Source organism: Chinchilla lanigera, unplaced genomic scaffold, assembly GCF_000276665.1.
Source record: "Chinchilla lanigera isolate Chin_1 unplaced genomic scaffold, ChiLan1.0 scaffold00073, whole genome shotgun sequence".
Classification (NCBI taxonomy): domain Eukaryota; kingdom Metazoa; phylum Chordata; class Mammalia; order Rodentia; family Chinchillidae; genus Chinchilla; species Chinchilla lanigera.
The window spans coordinates 2822012-2838282 of NW_004955474.1; the positions used below are offsets into that span (position 1 = coordinate 2822012).

At 51.5% G+C, this 16271-nt stretch overlaps 1 protein-coding gene across 3 annotated transcripts in view; it reads right to left on the reverse strand.

Annotated features, from left to right (window-relative positions):
- Positions 1 to 16271, reverse strand: part of Aff1 (AF4/FMR2 family, member 1) — a 150657-nt gene that overhangs the window by 73574 nt on the left and 60812 nt on the right. For all 3 annotated transcript variants that reach the window (XM_013502746.1, XM_013502745.1, XM_005401342.2), the window contains exons 3-4: positions 9041 to 9161; positions 7751 to 8650 (exon numbers count right to left, since the gene is read on the reverse strand). In XM_013502746.1, coding sequence (XP_013358200.1) covers positions 7751 to 8650; positions 9041 to 9161 — 1021 coding nt within the window. The remainder of the gene's footprint in view (positions 1 to 7750; positions 8651 to 9040; positions 9162 to 16271) is intronic.

Here is a 16271-nt window from a genome sequence, read left to right on the forward strand (position 1 = left end):
AAAAAAAAAAAAAAAAAAAAGCTAAATCTTGGAAGAGGCCTGTATGTCCATCAAGAGATGAACAAATAAAGGAAATATATTTCTATACAAGGGAGCCCTACTCTGCCATTAAGAAAGGTACGCGCTGAGTCACTATGAATACAGATGCACTTTGAGGCCACAATGTTAAGTGAAATAAACACACGTGCTCAATTATCACACACTTTTCTCCTGAACTTCAAATAGAAATGTTACTTACCCTGATTACAGCAGTACATACTGCACACATGTACTGAAATGTCATGCATATACATTAATCAATACATATAATTTAATCAAAACAATGTTTTGATTTAGTGTTTATCTGTTAATCCAAATTTTAAAAACGGTTTAAGGAAAAAAACAAAAGCCATAACAACAACAAACCATGTTTAAGGAGCTGGAAATGCTGACTATCCTGATCATTACTGTACAGCGTATTTGTTTTAAATTAGTACCACACTGTACTCTATAAACATGCACAAATAAAATAGTAACTTTTTTGTTTTTCTTTTTTTTTTTGACACAGGGTCTCACTGTGTAGTGCAGGCTGGCCTTGAACTCGCTTATGTAGCCCAGGCTGGCCTCAAACTCACAGCGATCCTCTTGCCTCAGCCTCGTGAGTGCTGGGATTACAGGCGTGCGCCACCATGCCTGGCAGCGGCGTGAAGTAATAACTTCTAAAAATAATTTTAAAAGCTGGGCTTCCAAGAAAAAGAATGTCCATAAAGCTTAGGGCTATGAGAATGCCTGCGAGGAAGATAAATACAGAACGCTTTCCTTTCTTCATTCATGCAGCTCAACTCAAAGCTTCAAATTCTTGCCTAATGTGAATTCTCAGAATTCTATTATTTGTCAGCTGGAATAAAAACCCTAAGGTGATTTATCTGAAGGATAGAGCTAGAAACAGGAGCTCTAATTACTTAAATACCTAGACCCCTAGATTAAAACATTAACCCTCAAAGCCCTGCAGCACAAGATCAGAATGGCTTGACAAATTACCTCTGGGCTGCAGAAACGCAGAGAGAAAATAGGCCAAGCTACAACAGGAAACGGGATGGTGGGGACCCTGAACATGGAAGGTGAAAGCGGGGGCTTTGCCAATCTAGTGAGTTGAACCTTTGGTGTTTTTGTTTCTTGTTGGCTTTGGTTTGGTTTTTTGAGACAGGGTCTCACTATGTTGCCTAGGCTGACCTTGAACTCATGGCAGTTCTCCTGCCTCTGACTCCTGAGATCAACTTTAACCTTTAAAGAAAGGAACAAAATCAGTGTAAAAATAGCTGCTTAGGAGCCAGGCATGATGGCACACACCTGTAATCCTAGCACTCAGGAGGCTGAGGCAGGAGGATTGCCTTGAGTTCGAGGCCAGCCTAGGCTACATAGTGAGTTCAACCAATGCCAGCCTGGACTACAGAGCATGACCCTCTCTCAAAAAAACCCAAAGCAAAACAAAACAAAACAAAACAAAAAGCATAACTCCTGAAGAAATGCATTCGAGGGGCTGGGGATTTAGCTCAGCGGTAAAAGTGCCTGTCTGGCAAGCGCAAGGTCGTGAGTTCGGTTCCTGGTACCGGAGAAAAACCAAAAAAACAAAACAAACAAACAAACAAAAAACAGAAATGCATTCGAAAAAAATAGCTGAGTTCTTAGAAAATGTGAACATACTGCAAGGACAACCTTGGAAATAAGGATTTTTCAAATACTGCACCTCCTGGCAACTGGAGAGGAGAAATCCAAGGCCAAAAAAACAAAGCTTGTTACGATAACATGAACCAAGATCCTCTCTTAGGAGGAATTTCGCTGAAGTGTCTCGGGAGTACTGGTCACCCCACCAAGCGGCCAGAATCAAAACCATTAACTCAGACATCAACAGGACTCTCCCTGGAATATCCAGGTTTTTGTCCCTACAGACTACCACTTTGCTCAATATAAAACACAACCTAGAGAAAAGATCAAATGTCTGGGGAGAGCACACGATCCGGGCAGATGCAAAGGGTTGCACAGCTCCGGCTTGGCAATGAACGCTGGACAGGGCCATGGGGATCTGATATTCATCCACCAAGACCAAGTGCGAAACAACAGGAAGGAACAGGAATTTCTTCTCCTGGTACCGAATGTACTTCTGGCATTCTTGAGCAGGAACAGAAAGTGGAAAACAATCCCAATGAATACCACCCGGCAAGATCTTTCAGTTTGGATTCTAAGCTGTCCTCATGGGCGGCTCTAAGCAATTCTTCTCTTCACACTAACTCACTGCCAGCAATTTTAGAGCTTTGTAAAAGTATTTTCTGCCTGTATCTGAATGTTTCCTGCAGCATTTAAGGTATTTTTCAAAAACCTGCCAGGTTCCAAAACTGAAAGCAGAAGATTCCACTTAGCATGAGCTGACCACTTCCGGGGGGGAAACTGAAGATTTTTTTATGGGGAGGGTACCCGAGAATCGAACTCAGGACCTTGTGCTTGCCAGGCAGGCACTTGTGCCGCTGAGCTATATGCCCAGCAATTTTTTTTTTTTTTAAACCTAAATTCTCTAGTTTGCAAATACTAGCTCAAAGAAAGAAAAACATATTATACAGGTAAAACAAAAGGCCTAGCAGACCCACCCAGCCTCGGATGGCCTGTTTGCGGCTTCTGCCCAAAGCATCTGCAGGTCACTTGCTACTATTTTTAAACTTCTATACTTAGACATTTGCAGGTCTAACATGCAGCCGCCCTCAGAGACCAAGCTTCCCACTGGGTGTTATTCGGGAGCTGTCTGCTCCCCGCCTCCCTGGTCGTTGGGGAATTCCGCACACAGGCAGCTCCACCTGGGCCCCCCAGCTCCCCAGGCCAATGCACGGGCTACGCAGGTACCCAAGCTGGCGGAGCTGTGCCTCGTAGAACCAAAGCTAATGCAGCTGCACAGGCTCAGTATCCCTCATCCAAAGTGGTCAGAACCAGTCCTGTTTTGAGTCTCTGGGGTTTGGGATATTTGCATGTGCATAATGAGGTTATTCGGGGGTAGGACTCAAGTCCAAGCGTGAAATTTGTTTGCTTCATACGTGTACACCTCCTACGCATCCCCTGAAGGTTAACTTCACATACTTCTGGGGCACCTGCCTTTGGATTGCAACCAGCGGTCAAGGGAAGTGAGGTGTAGAATTTGCTTGTGCCGTCAGGCTGGTGCTCAACAATTCTGACTTTGGAAAATTTCAGGCTTTCAGATTACATGTGTTCCATGTGTAAGTTACCGCAATGAAAGTATTGTCTAACAAACATCCTGAAAAGCTAAATAAGATTATATTAGAATCTTTTACTTTATACAGAAACTTTATAAAAGCTGGAAGCTGGAAGAAAACACAAGCTCTGGAGAAAGCGGAGGACATGGGAGTCTGTCTCACCCATTCGTCTGCCCGGCACCATCCTTCCACCCCTGAGGGACCCCGTGGGGGTACTCGTTATGGTGTGGGAGGGAAGCACCTAATTACCTAGCTTTGCTCTCCTGGGACAGTCTGTATTTCTAGGCTATGAGAACAAATTTCATGAGAATCACAGACACAAATCCTTCAACCTACCTAGGACAGGGTCTGGGAATTTTTTTTAAACAATATATATTTCTAGCCAGGTGTGGTGGTGCACCTTGTAATCCCAGTACTCTGGAAGGCTAAATCAGGAGGGTTGCAAATTCCAGCTCATGCTGGGCATTCTAGCAATTTAGCAAGACCTTGGGGGTGCAGGTACTGTAGTTCAGTGCAAAAGCCCTGGGTCCAATCAGTACCACGGTTAAAAAACAAATAACGACAACAAAGACCACTGCATATTTCTCACAGGCTTCCTCAGCTGATTCTCCTGTATAGATGAGTTTCAGAATGAATGAACGAAAATCGCTGGAATCTGCAGTCCTGGGTTATGACTCAGGACATCGTGAACCATCTCTAAGCAGCCGCTGGCATTTGCTGTCCCCCTGCCTAGGACACCAGAGCTGTTTCACACGGCCTCACCCCACCCACAGGACGTGCTGCCTCCCTGAGCTCCATGTATCTAAGTCACAGGCCCTGGTTCCCGGTGCCCCAGCCGGCACCTGTCAAACCGCACACGTGCACATACTGACGGAGAGCTACTGGAATAACGCTCATCCCCAGCAGGAGAGTTTGGGTCCAGCAGCAGCGGAGGCCTGGCGGGAGGCGGGGGTGCCGCGCTGGGCTAGAAGTTGCTGAAGTGACCGGGTGCCCATGGGGGCAAGCGGCTGGTTTCTAAGTGGGCACCGCAGGACATCACTGTCTCCACACACCCAAAACAGAGTGGCTGGAGGGCAACGGATCATTTCATAACAGGAAGTCCCTCTTCCTGAGGCTTGCACTAACAGGAGCGCTAAACAGGGAACTAGGAAAGAATGTGTTGCACACACAGAGGCCACGTGAGTCACCACACGGTCACACGATTTCCCACCGGGGATCCGCACGGTGTTGGTAGACGGCTCACAGAAAATGAATGCTGAACTGCAGGCCACAGCGAGACGAGGTGCCCAGCCAGGACCCCGAGGCGTGGCGGCACTGAGGGAAGTCACCCGGCTCGGTATCAGGTGACTCCACGAGGGAAAGAGCAACCTCCCTAGCGAAGTCAGCCACCATCAGAGGCAGATTCATCTGGACGGGGAACAGCATGCCCCCGCCTGCCGTGAGGTCCCGCTGGCACTGCTTTAATATCTACAATATAAAAACAAACCCCAGATGCTTTATTTCCAGTCTGGACGTCTCCCCGGGGCTGGACGTGTACACATGCCCACCAGAGTGCTGTGGCTACCCAGATGTAGCCGCATCTCAACTTCCTCCATCAGACCTCATGGTTTTCGAGCTGGTCCCCACCTCAGTGGCTGGCAGCATCGCACCACTACCACCTTTCATGTGAAAGCTGCCGGCCTCACGGATACCTCGCCGCACCTGACCTCCAGCCACACCCCCTGCGATCCATCACAGAGCCCTGTCGATTCCCTGGCGCCTCTCTCACACCGGCTAGCTGGTCTCCCTGACTTTGGCTTTGCTCTGCCAACCCGTTCTCCACCCAGGGGCCAGCGATCGCTTTCCAAGGAGACTACAGACCGGTCACTCCCCAGCTCAGAGCCTCCCTTACGCCTGGGCCACACCTGGCGGCTGCACTCGGCTGCCTGCTCTCACCTGGCACCTCCTCCTCTCCATGTCCAGCCACGCTCCCCTCTCTTCTACTTCCCCAAGCCCAGACTTCCCACTTCCTGTTTCTTGGCCTGAAATGAACGCCTCTCCTGCCTGCACGGCTGACTCGAGTTCCCGTGCACATCCCTGGGAAGGTCACGCCGGAGAGGACAGTGCGGCTGCCCTCAAAGTGGCTCCTCTGCTCCTTCCCTCTCAGCACCTCTGCTCCTTCTGCAGCACTCTCGGTAGAGACATAACATTGGTGCACAGATCCATTATCTCAACCCCCCATAGAAACACAGGGTCCAAGAGACTGACCCTGGCTACCCTGATCTCAGCTACACAACCCAGGCCTCTCAGAGTGCTGGGCACACCACGGGGTTCACACCAGTGGGAAAGAATAAGCGTAAGAGAAAAGCTGTGGGGTTAAGAAAACGACACTACCATCGCCAAGGCTCTACCTTAGGCTCAATCTAGGAGACAAAATCCAACTCTGCTGGTCAAAACTACACACACTGCAGCTGGGCGTGCTGCTCAGGGGTGTGGCACTCCGCGGGCACCAAGGCCCAGGGTCTGATCCCCAGAACTGCAAAAACCAAAAACAGTGACAATGTACAGCCCACCGCCACCTCTGGAGCCAAAGGCACTGCAGGACACACATCCAAGCAGAAAGACCAAGGATGGGGTTCTGGCTCTAGCTGGGGCACCAGCGACCCCTTTCAGCAAGTCAGTGAGTTCCTCTTAGACCTTATACACACGAAGAAAGGGCCGTGTGCGCAACTTTGAAACAAGAACATTCTAATTCAGCGTAGCTTGTCATTCCTGTCTCTGCCCAGTCCCCTTTTTCAATAAAATCCTGGGTCTAGCACCCGTGTCCAGGCACACACCCCTGCTGCCCTCCCGTCCTTGGGGTCCGCACACATTGTCATCCACAAGGGATGGGGGCAGTGCCTGGCTCTGCCATCACGGTCAGCTCCACCATTCCGCCTACTTTACTTCGCCTTTCTCCTCCTTCCTCAGACCCTCAAACCAAAGTCACACGCAGCAGCCATCCAGGGACACACACAGCGCACAAGCTGAGGCGAAAACCCCAGGCCCCCTCTTCCAGATCCAGGCGGACACCATGGAGGGGCAGAGTCTCCCCGCTGAACAGCCGTGTTCTCCTTCCAGCTAAGGTTCTGTCGGCAGTCTTTATTAACCTTCAGGTACTTTACCTTCTGGTGTTCAGTAAAACCCAGGCAATACAAATGTCTTCGAGCACTGGCTATGCAAAACAGAATGTTTACATAACAGAGCTAACTAAATTACAGACCTTATATTAACAAGCACACTCGAAGTTCACTTCTACCTATCATCTTAGCAGTCAGGGGGCTGAGGCAGGAGGACTGCTGTGAGTTCAAGATCAGAACTGGCTACATGAGTTCAAGACCGGACTGGACTATACAGTGAGATCCTATCTCAAAACACCAAAAGATCAACTAAATTACATTCAAACATTTCATTCTGCAGTTTTACTACTAGTAATGGAGACCACCTTGAAACTTGAGCACTCAAGGCTATGAGTTCTGCTTCTCTTCTTTCAAATGTCCACTGCCACTTAAAAGGAACACTTTCTTGGTTTAAAAAATACAATGTTTTTGTTACTTTTAAACCCCACAGTTAAAAAGAAGAAAACAACCCCACAGTTGAGTAACATTCTGTATGGTACTTGTGACTCACTGTCAGACAAGATGTCACCACACACCCACTCTTCTTTTTCAAGTAGTAAATAAAAAATATTAAAACAGAACTTTAGTTTTGAAGTTCTTTACAATTCATGGGGAACAACTCTTTAAAAATTAAAGGTTTTCAGCTGGGGATATAGCTCAGGGGCACAGCGCCTGCCCAGCAAGCACAATGTCCTGAGTTCGATTCCCAGTACAAAAAAAAAAAAAAAACGGTTTTGTCTTCAATATTTTCACACCTTCATTTTACTTTTTTATGGCTTAGGACTCACTGAGGCTGAGGAAGTATCAGCCAAAATAGGTTTTCTTCACTTTGATAAAGAAGTCCACCAAATAAACAAAAAAGCCAAAACCTTCCGGGAACTTTGTGGGACTAGAAAATGTTCCCTCTCTTGATGTGATTGTAGGCAAAAGGTATAAACACAAACTGTACTCTCTGGATCTCTGTTTTACTGGGTGTTAAAACAGAGGGATAAAACGTTTTTAAATCTTTCCACAAACTGCATTTCCACATCTAACATCGGTAATCCACCTCAGACCTGAGTTTTTCATAGGTTAACAAATTCCCAAAGCAGGCAAGGTGGCACATGCCTGTAATTCCAGCACCTGGGAGGCTGAGGCAGGAGGACTGCCTCGAGTTCAAGGCCATCCTGGGCTACACGGTGAGTTCAAGGCCAACCTGAATTGTATAGCAACACCCTGCCTCAAAAAACAACTCCCCCTACCACAAAACCAAACAAACGAAAAAACAACCTACCCCAAAAGTTCCTAAGCCCAAGGAAACGCCCCACCCCACCCCCACCCCCAGAGACCCATCTTCCAGTATCTGTACTGGGGCTGCCCAGGCGAGAGCTCACTCACCTCCGCAGGCAGGGGCGGCATCTTCAGCTTGGCGAGCCGGGCCTCGGAGGGCACCTTCGAGCCCCCCCTCTCGAAGCTCTGTGGCTTCAGCTCGGGAGACTCGCTGGGGGCCTGATCCTGCCCATCCATGGGCCGCACATAGGCCGTGGGCTTCTGCTGCAGGGCCCCGCTTTTGGAGGGCAGCGGGGGAGGTGGAAATGTCTGAGGTGGCGGCTGGAGGCCGACCCCAAGGCTGGCCACGGCTGCCGTGCTGTCTGGGGCGGCCTCCTTGTCACGGGCCTTCGCCGCCGGGTCCTTGGGAGACCTGGCTGGGCAGCAGCCTTTAGCACCGCTGCCAGCGCCCTGCGCCTTGCAGCCTCCCTGCGCCCCAGGGGGAGCCAGCTGGGAGGAATGTATGGGCGACAGGGGCGGTACCGGGGAGGGCAGAGAAGAGAGGAAGGGAGACAGCTCGCTGGCTGGCGTGGCGCCTGTCCCCGGGGCACAGGGGTCTCTGTCGGGCCTGCGGTCCCCTCTTTTGTGCTGACCGGAGCTGGAGCCCTCCTGCCCGAGGCGGTCCCGAGTCAGGGGCTGTGCGTCTGGCGGGCCACAGCCCTTGGTGCGGGGGCCTGGCATGGGGTCCTTTCTGGGCTGCACCATCTTTGGATGGTGGCTGCTGCTGCCCATGGGCAGGGGCCTGGGGGCGGGGGCGTGCGGGGGCTGGTGGTGAACTCCAGCCTGAAAGGGGCTAGATGGGGTGCCGCCGACCCGCTCGGGAAACAAAGGGTATCTTGGCTTCCCCAGCCGATTGTCCGCAGCATCCGGGCACTGAGAACAGGAAGTGATGCTCAGGAACTCCTTCATCTCCTCGTAGTTCCCCAGCATGTTCTGCAAGCGGCTGGACAGCTCATCGCCCTTCGCCGTCTGGGGAACCGAAAAGGCAATGGAGTCAGGCACTACATAAAAAACGTCTGAGGAGAACCCGTTAGCAATCTGTGCGCACTGCCACTAGGGAATAAAAGGCTGGATTTCAAGGTGACCTGCAGAACCTACCAGGGCGGAGTTCCAACCCATTTCCCAGTTGAGGAGCCTGTCGCAGACACACGTTACTAATTATAGACTCGAGTTACAGAAGAAAACCACCAACTTGAGTAAGCCTGACAATATTCAAAGAGTTTTCAGATCGGTTTCAAAAGCACTCTTGAGGGTGAGCTCTTCTCCTGGTTGTGCCCCTCGACTCCTTGGGGCCATGGTTTTATCAGGGCTTGGCACTGCAGGAGACCGGTGCTGGGCCGGCGAGTACACGGTACGCACCTTGTAGGGCTCTCCAAAGAGGGGCATCTGTTCCGGAAACTCCTGCTGCTCTCGGTGAGCTTCCTGGTTGCGTCTTTCCTTCTCTCTAACGCGAAGCAAGTTTCTGTCTTCATTGTACAAGCTGTTTCAGAGGCCGCAAAAGAACAAAACAGCATCTATCAGTGCCCCGGCTTTGCCGAGCGTGTGCGATGTGCAGGGGGAGGTGAGGGTAGTTGTAGAAGCAGCGATGGCAGGGATGTCACATGAAGTCCTGTAAGTGCGCACGCACACACATACACACACACACACACACATATACACACACACACGGCGAAGAGACCAAGTCCCCTGACTGTTCCAGACCAAGGCTTTGGTCAGCTGGCTCTGACCTTCCAGCCTGGGGCCCGGGCTCCTGAAACTCAGGCCTTCGCTCTGGGCTTCAGCTCTGTCCCAGACCGGGTCAGGACCGGGTCCAACGCGAACTTTTACAGGCTGTGGAACTGACACAAAAGGAAGATTGCACGATATAGGGTAGAGGTGGAAACAATGCATCTGATGGAGACGGCAGGATGTGAAATTCAGAAAGGCTGTTTCCCTGGATCGGTATCATACATTTTCAAAGATTAGTATCAAAAAGCTTATTTCATAATTAAAAGATTACCAGGCACCCAAAACAGTACTTACTTTATTCCCAACCTACTCTACCGGGAGTGCCCTGGCACGTAAATCCAGAAAGATGATTTTTACTTCTCATTTCAAATGTCAAGGATGAGAAGGTCCAATTATAGACGTCAGCTCTCCCTGCCGACGGCGTCTCACCATCTGACTGCCCTACTTCCACCGCAGGAGAACGTCTCCTCGGCTGTCAGCCCTGACACCAAGGCATTAAACACATTCTCCGAGGAACAAGCCCCAGAGACGGGGTCTGGGCAAGGTGACTTCGGCTCTGCTACAAGTCAGCAGCCGGCTGCTCCCTGCAGACCCTCACAGGGGACAGAGAACGGTAAGAAAACAAGAATGTAAGAAGTCCTTGTCTTCACAGACCTGCTTCTAGGGACTCCAGTGAACCCTCCTTCCAGTGCTACTCGAACGAACAGGAAAACGCTTCCTCACTGTGGCTACAGACGCCATCGCCAGCCTAGCCCTGGTGCCGGAGGCCTGCCAGCACCCTCCTGGCACTCACTCTTGTATTTCTCTGACTTCCTGTGAAAAGCCGCCTCCCTGCGCGAGATCTCTCATCACCAGATCTCTCATCACCGTCCACGCCTGAGCGAACAAGCCTCTGGAGCTACGGACTACTGCAGAATACACTTGAGATCCTTCTTTGGTAATGACATCCCCCAGCCTGGCACGGATCTGCTCACACCTGGCCTCGCGGGGCCGGGCAGGCCATCCTCACACATGCATCATGGACCTGGCACCCGCTCAGCCCGGCACAAGCAAGGCCTGGCGGGAAGCCCCTTGCTTCCTGACCAGGACGCCCGTAATAAACAGTAAGCAACTGTCCAGGCACAGCTGACCTGGGCAGCAGCAGGGCCCTGTGAACACCTTTGCCCACCCTCCCCTGCGCCAGGCCGGACTCTGGTGCCTTAATTCCATTCACATCCACGTCTGCTGCCTCCCACACCCACTCCCAGCGCTCAGCACCTCTCCGGAGTCAGGCCAATGTCACCCACCGAAGGGCTTCCTCAAATCCAAGTCCAAGCGCCAGGCTCACACACCAGCCGCTCGCCTCTCCTCCTCCCTGCCCGCTAGCATGTGAACGTCATCAGCACAGACCCTCTCACACTGAGCTCTGGCACTGGTATTTTGCGTAGAAGCTTATCTTGTGATATTTTTATTTCTTCTACATATTTCAAAATAAAAAACAGCCACAATGTTTATAGTGTATTTTTATAAACTTACTTGTAGCAACTCTTATCTTAGATTTGCCTTTGAAAGACAGGGTGAAAAACAGTATTTTAAACATTATAACTATAACACTATCAGGTATGGTGATGCATGCCTATAATCCTAGCACCCAAGAGGCTGAGGCAGGAGGATCGCTGTGAGTTTGAGGCCCGTGTGGGCTACATAGTGACTTCAAGGACAGCCTGAATTTCAAAGTGAGACACTGTCTCAAAAAAAAAAAAAGAAAAACCCTAAAAAACAAAAATTATAACCATCTTTAAGATGATCTGCTTTTTCCACTGCCTTTCAGTCTAACAGCAGGCAGGGTTGTGAGGGGGGCTCTTTTTGTTTTAGACAGGATTCTGTCAGGGACCATGTGCTTAGATCACCTCTGAGATGACAGATACCAGAATCATAACCACAGGGGTAACCATTGATATTAGTGAATGTATTTGTTTTTAATGTTTGCTTGTTTGTTTGAGACAGGGTCTCGCTGTGTAGTCCAGGTTGGCTGTGGTTCACTAGGCAGCCCAGGCTGGCCTGGAACTCGCGGTGCTCCTCCTGCCTCAGCTTTCTGAGTGCTGGGACTACAGGCACGCGCCGTGGCCACGCCCGTTAGTGAAGATACTGAAATGGAGGAGACACTGAACTGCAGCCTGGCGGCCGTCCTCTCTAACAGTCTGCGTGCCCTGGGCTGCTGATGCGCAGCCTTAACTTCCGGTTGGCAGCAGCTGATGGCCACTCAGGAGTTCTTTTCAGTTACTGAGCGATTTTGCTTATTCTTCTTATTGATTCAAAAGGCCATAAAACCATTATTAGCCTGCAATCCCAGAAGCCACAGAAGACAGCTGATCAGGAAATAACTTTTCTGCCTTAAACTTGCTGTTAGCCGCTCTGGGCCCACCGGCAGGCAGGGCGGGGCGCAGCCTGCGGCTCAGCCCTGTGACCTGCGCTCCCTGCTGCACACCTGGCTGGAGCGGGACAGGCTGGGCGCCGGCTGCTGCTCAGCTGACTCCCCACCAAGCCAGCTCCCTCTACCCCAATGCTGCAGCCACAGCACCGGACCCACAGCTTCCCTCGCGCCCAGCGCCCACCGCCTCCGGCTCCGAGTTCTAAAGCAGAATTCCAGCCACTTCTGAACAATCCCTGCCTTTGTCCTCGAAAAGGAAACCGAACAGTAATTCTAGTACAGGCCTTAACACCCGGGTGTGGACAGCGGCGCCTCGACTGACAGTCCGCTCAGGGGCTCCGCTCAGGGGCTTCGCTCAGGGGCTTCGCTTTGCCACCAGCTGCACACTGTTTCCTAACACAAAGTCACACTGGCTGCAAATGTCTGAAGTATCTCTAAACAGACCAGCTCAGCCCTGGGTCAGCCTCCTCTCAGCACCAATGAGGCCTGTCTTGGTTACTTTTCTCTCGCTGCTGGGACAAAATACCTGACGCTCAAAACTAAGGAAGGGAAGGTTTATTTAGCTCACAGCTTGTGCAGGTTTCAGTCCATACTGGGCTGGTGCAAGGCAGAGTGGCACCTGGCAGAGGGCAGGTGTTCATGGTGGCAGAACACAACAAAGCAACAGAAAAAGGGAGGAATGGCGGCAAGCAGCCTCCTTCCCTCCCTTATATTGTAAACAGACTACCCCTACCTAAGGGGCGTGTAGCTCTCACATAATCTCCACGCCTTCTCTCCCACAGGCTTGGGATGTATACAAAGTAGTATGTCTCCCTGCTGAGTCACTTAGCCAAACCTCTAGACTCCCCAAGGTGACATAATGTATCAGCCATGACAAGGTTCCACCAGGCTTGTGGATTTTTATTCCAAAATAATAAAAACTGACTTGGAAATAACGTGGTGGGGGGAAAATAAGCCATTCCTTTATACAGTTCCTAACAGTAGGCTGAGGCAGGGAGATTTTGAGTATGAGGCTAGTCTGGACTACACAGCAAGTTCAAGGCCAGCCTGGGCTACCTGGCCAGACCTTGTCTCAAAACAAACAAACTAAACACCACACAGGAAAAAGTCCTAACAGTGGTTTAGGACTATGTGACTCTAAAATCCAGAGGCCTCCCACTTAAAAAATTCTATTCAACGAAGGATTCTCCTTAATTAAGGATTACCTTGATTTGTTTAAAAATATTAAACACCCACACCAACACTGTACTGGCGGACATGTAATACGATACGAACCTTCAGAAGAACTTGTTTACTTTTTCTGTAACTCATCATCATTCTACAACTGAAAACCTTGTAAGTGGCAAGGTGAGCGTGAAGGTTGCTGTTCGGGTGGGTCAACGAGGCCCCGCCTTTGTGCACCCCGCCCTGTCCACGCAGGGCTCCCAGGCAGAGTGAGTCCCTCTGCCCGAGGGCTGGAAGCACACAGGAAGCCCGTGAGGCCGGGCCCTGCTCGCCTCCTTGGACCACCAGGCTTCAGCCAGCTGCACGGAGACTTCTGGTCTGCCTCCCTCTTCCCTTGCTGCAAGTCTGTAACTGCTGGGAGCAGTGATGGCGAACCTTTCAGAGCTTTCAATGCTAGAAACAGCCTACTGCGCATGCGTGCCACAGGTCTGCCACGCTGGCTCGGAGAACAGTTTATTACAAGTTCCCAGGCAAAGTTTTTCAGTTTTCCTTCTCTTGGTTTCATCTTGCAACGGGGAAACATAAAAGAAAAACATGCACACGACTCACACGACGAGTGAGCCTTCTGCTCAGCCTACAGTGCAGCACTGTTTCCAAACCAAAGTGCCAGCACCTCGCAGGTGGACGCCGGTTTTTAAAGGAGGGGATTTTTAGGAAGCACCCAATGTCCTACATGATTCACAAGCTCTGTAATTACCTCTGAATAATTGCAAGTTCACTGCCACTTTAATTAAAGGCGGTCTTTCCCTCTCTGCGTGGAGAAAGACATTTTCACTCTCACGCACAGAATTACCTCACCCCAGGCCGAGCCTGGGCAGACAGAGGTTCTCAGAGAGCCACGCGGACCAAGTTCTCCCAGCCGAGGTCCGCGCAGCGCTCTGCATGAGGTACGAGCTCTCAGACTTCAGGGAGCGTCAGCCACAGAGGACCTAGAGACGCGCGGCGTCTCCATTCTCGGATCCAAGGCAGGGCCCGAGATGGGTTCTGGGGTAAGAGGAATACACTCTTTTGGGGGGCTTAGCATTGAGAACGGCAGCCTCTCCGGGGCCCCCGGGCAGCGCTGACTCAGGCAGCGCACATCAGCCTCCGGGAGAGGGGAACCACCAACTCCATTTTCTAAGGGAAAAAACACGGTGCCGCCACTGATGCGCCCCTAAAGACAGGCCTGACAACTCAAGACCACGAAGCTGCTGTTCTCAGTCGCAGCCCTGCTAGCAAGGCTCCTGGGCCTGTAGCAAATAGGGCGACGAGGAGAAAGCTGTGCTTGTCCCTACGCACTCACAACCAGGGTCTCGGTGAGGTGTGAGATGACAGCTGAGTGCCCCTCCAGCAGAAGCAGGGTTCCAGCAGACGGTGGGTTCCAGCATGCCATGGACCGAGGACCTCAGACAACGCTCAGCACCAACACTGTGCTGCAGTTCTTATTTTAGAGCTTTTTTTTTTAATTCACAGAATTGAGGGTCCTGGCCCCATAATAACCTCTGAGCTCAAAAGCTACCTCCAATGTGTCGACAGCCTCTTTACTTTGATTTCCTTCACAGAAAGGCTGGAAGTAAACCTGCACCAAGCAGCCACGACGGGCCACTAACATGGGGCTGCCACCCCTGTTAAAGTGGCTGGTCGGCCCACCGATTGATCTGGTACTGCCCTAATCCCAGTAGCCTGGTTACCACGTAAGACAGAAAAAGGTTGTTCTGTCCCTGGCTTACTTTGCTACCTTCTGCCCACCATGAACTGCTTCTCCTCTGCCATGCCACCTGCCAAGCCAGCCTGCCTTCGAACCAGCCACTTACGGACTGCAACCTCTACAAACTGTGAGCTAAATAATAAATAAACCTTGCTCCCTTTAACACTGCATGTCAGGTATTTTGTCTCAGCAATGACAGAAAAGTAACTATGACAAAGGTACACAGCCTGAGCTCCCCGCAGACACCCAGAGGTCCCACCAGAAGCGTCCTGAGCGAGGTACCCTAAGTCAGGGAGCAGCTCTCGGTGGCCGTGTCTGGCCTCAGATCATACACTCCCAGCTTCGGTCTCCCAGGTTCACCATGATGTATCCCAAAGACCTCTGTGAGAACTCAGCAAACCCCCTCTTCCGCCGAGCACTCCTGTTAGACTCACTGAACTATGAGAAGGACCCTGGATGGAACCACAGGCCGGCTGCATGGCCTGGTCACCAACACTCTCTCAGCAAAGCGCACAAAGAGGCCTGCGGAAGGGAGGGGTGAAGATCTCAAACAGGTCGGGACGCCCTCACTGTGGCGGGGAACACAGAGCCACCTGCCGCGCCGGAGCCTGGCCACTCAGGAGGCCTGTGCGGGCTGGGGCGGGACATGTACACTGACTCTTCAAGCCCAGCTCAGAACGGGAACAGCAGCACTCACAGCTCCGCAAGGACCAGCGGGGGGTGCTTCCTTTCCTCTCTCCTCTGCCCCAGGGCAGGGAGAGAGGAGAGACAGAACCTGAATGGCCCCAGGTGGACTGCAGCTGTGGGAGCAACCCGGCCAGGTGCTGCCTGGCTGAGACCCCTTCCCCAGCCGGAGCCCACAGGCCCTGCTGCTGCACTAGGTTAGTCAAGCAGGCCTCTGAGTGTCACCTGGCTCCCACGGCAACTCCAGCCTGGGACTGGCTGCCACAGCGGACTGCCCACTTACCACCCCGGCTGACACTTCCAGGCCTGCCTCTGATAGACGCCACTGAGTGCCTCCAGCACTCTGAAACTCTAATTCCCCTTTGGAGAACCGAGGGTACTCTCTCCAAGGTCCTCGCTCCGAAGGCATGGAAGAGACACGGTCAGAAAGAGACGATCAACAGTGTACACAAAGCCTGGGGAGATCAGGTCTTCCCTGCGTCTGAGAAGCTCTCTGCCTTTCTGATTTGCACAAAGAAAGGGAACAACAACACACAAAACCCGCTGCTTTAAAGAACAGCAATACAGCCAGGTGTGGTGGTGCACACAGGTAATCCCAGCACTCAAGAGGCTGAGGCAGGAGGACTGTTGAGGGTTCAAGACCAGCCTGAGGGGCTGGGGATTTAGCTCAGTGGCACAGCGCCTGCCTGGCAAGCACAAGGTCATGAGTTCGATTCCCGGTACCGGAAAAAAAAAACAAAAAAAAGACCAGCCTGAGTTTCGAAGTGAGCTCAAGGCCAGCCTGAACTGCATAGCAAGACTCTGTTTAAAAAAAAAAACACGAACAGCAATACAGGCACGTGGTGAAGACAGGGCAA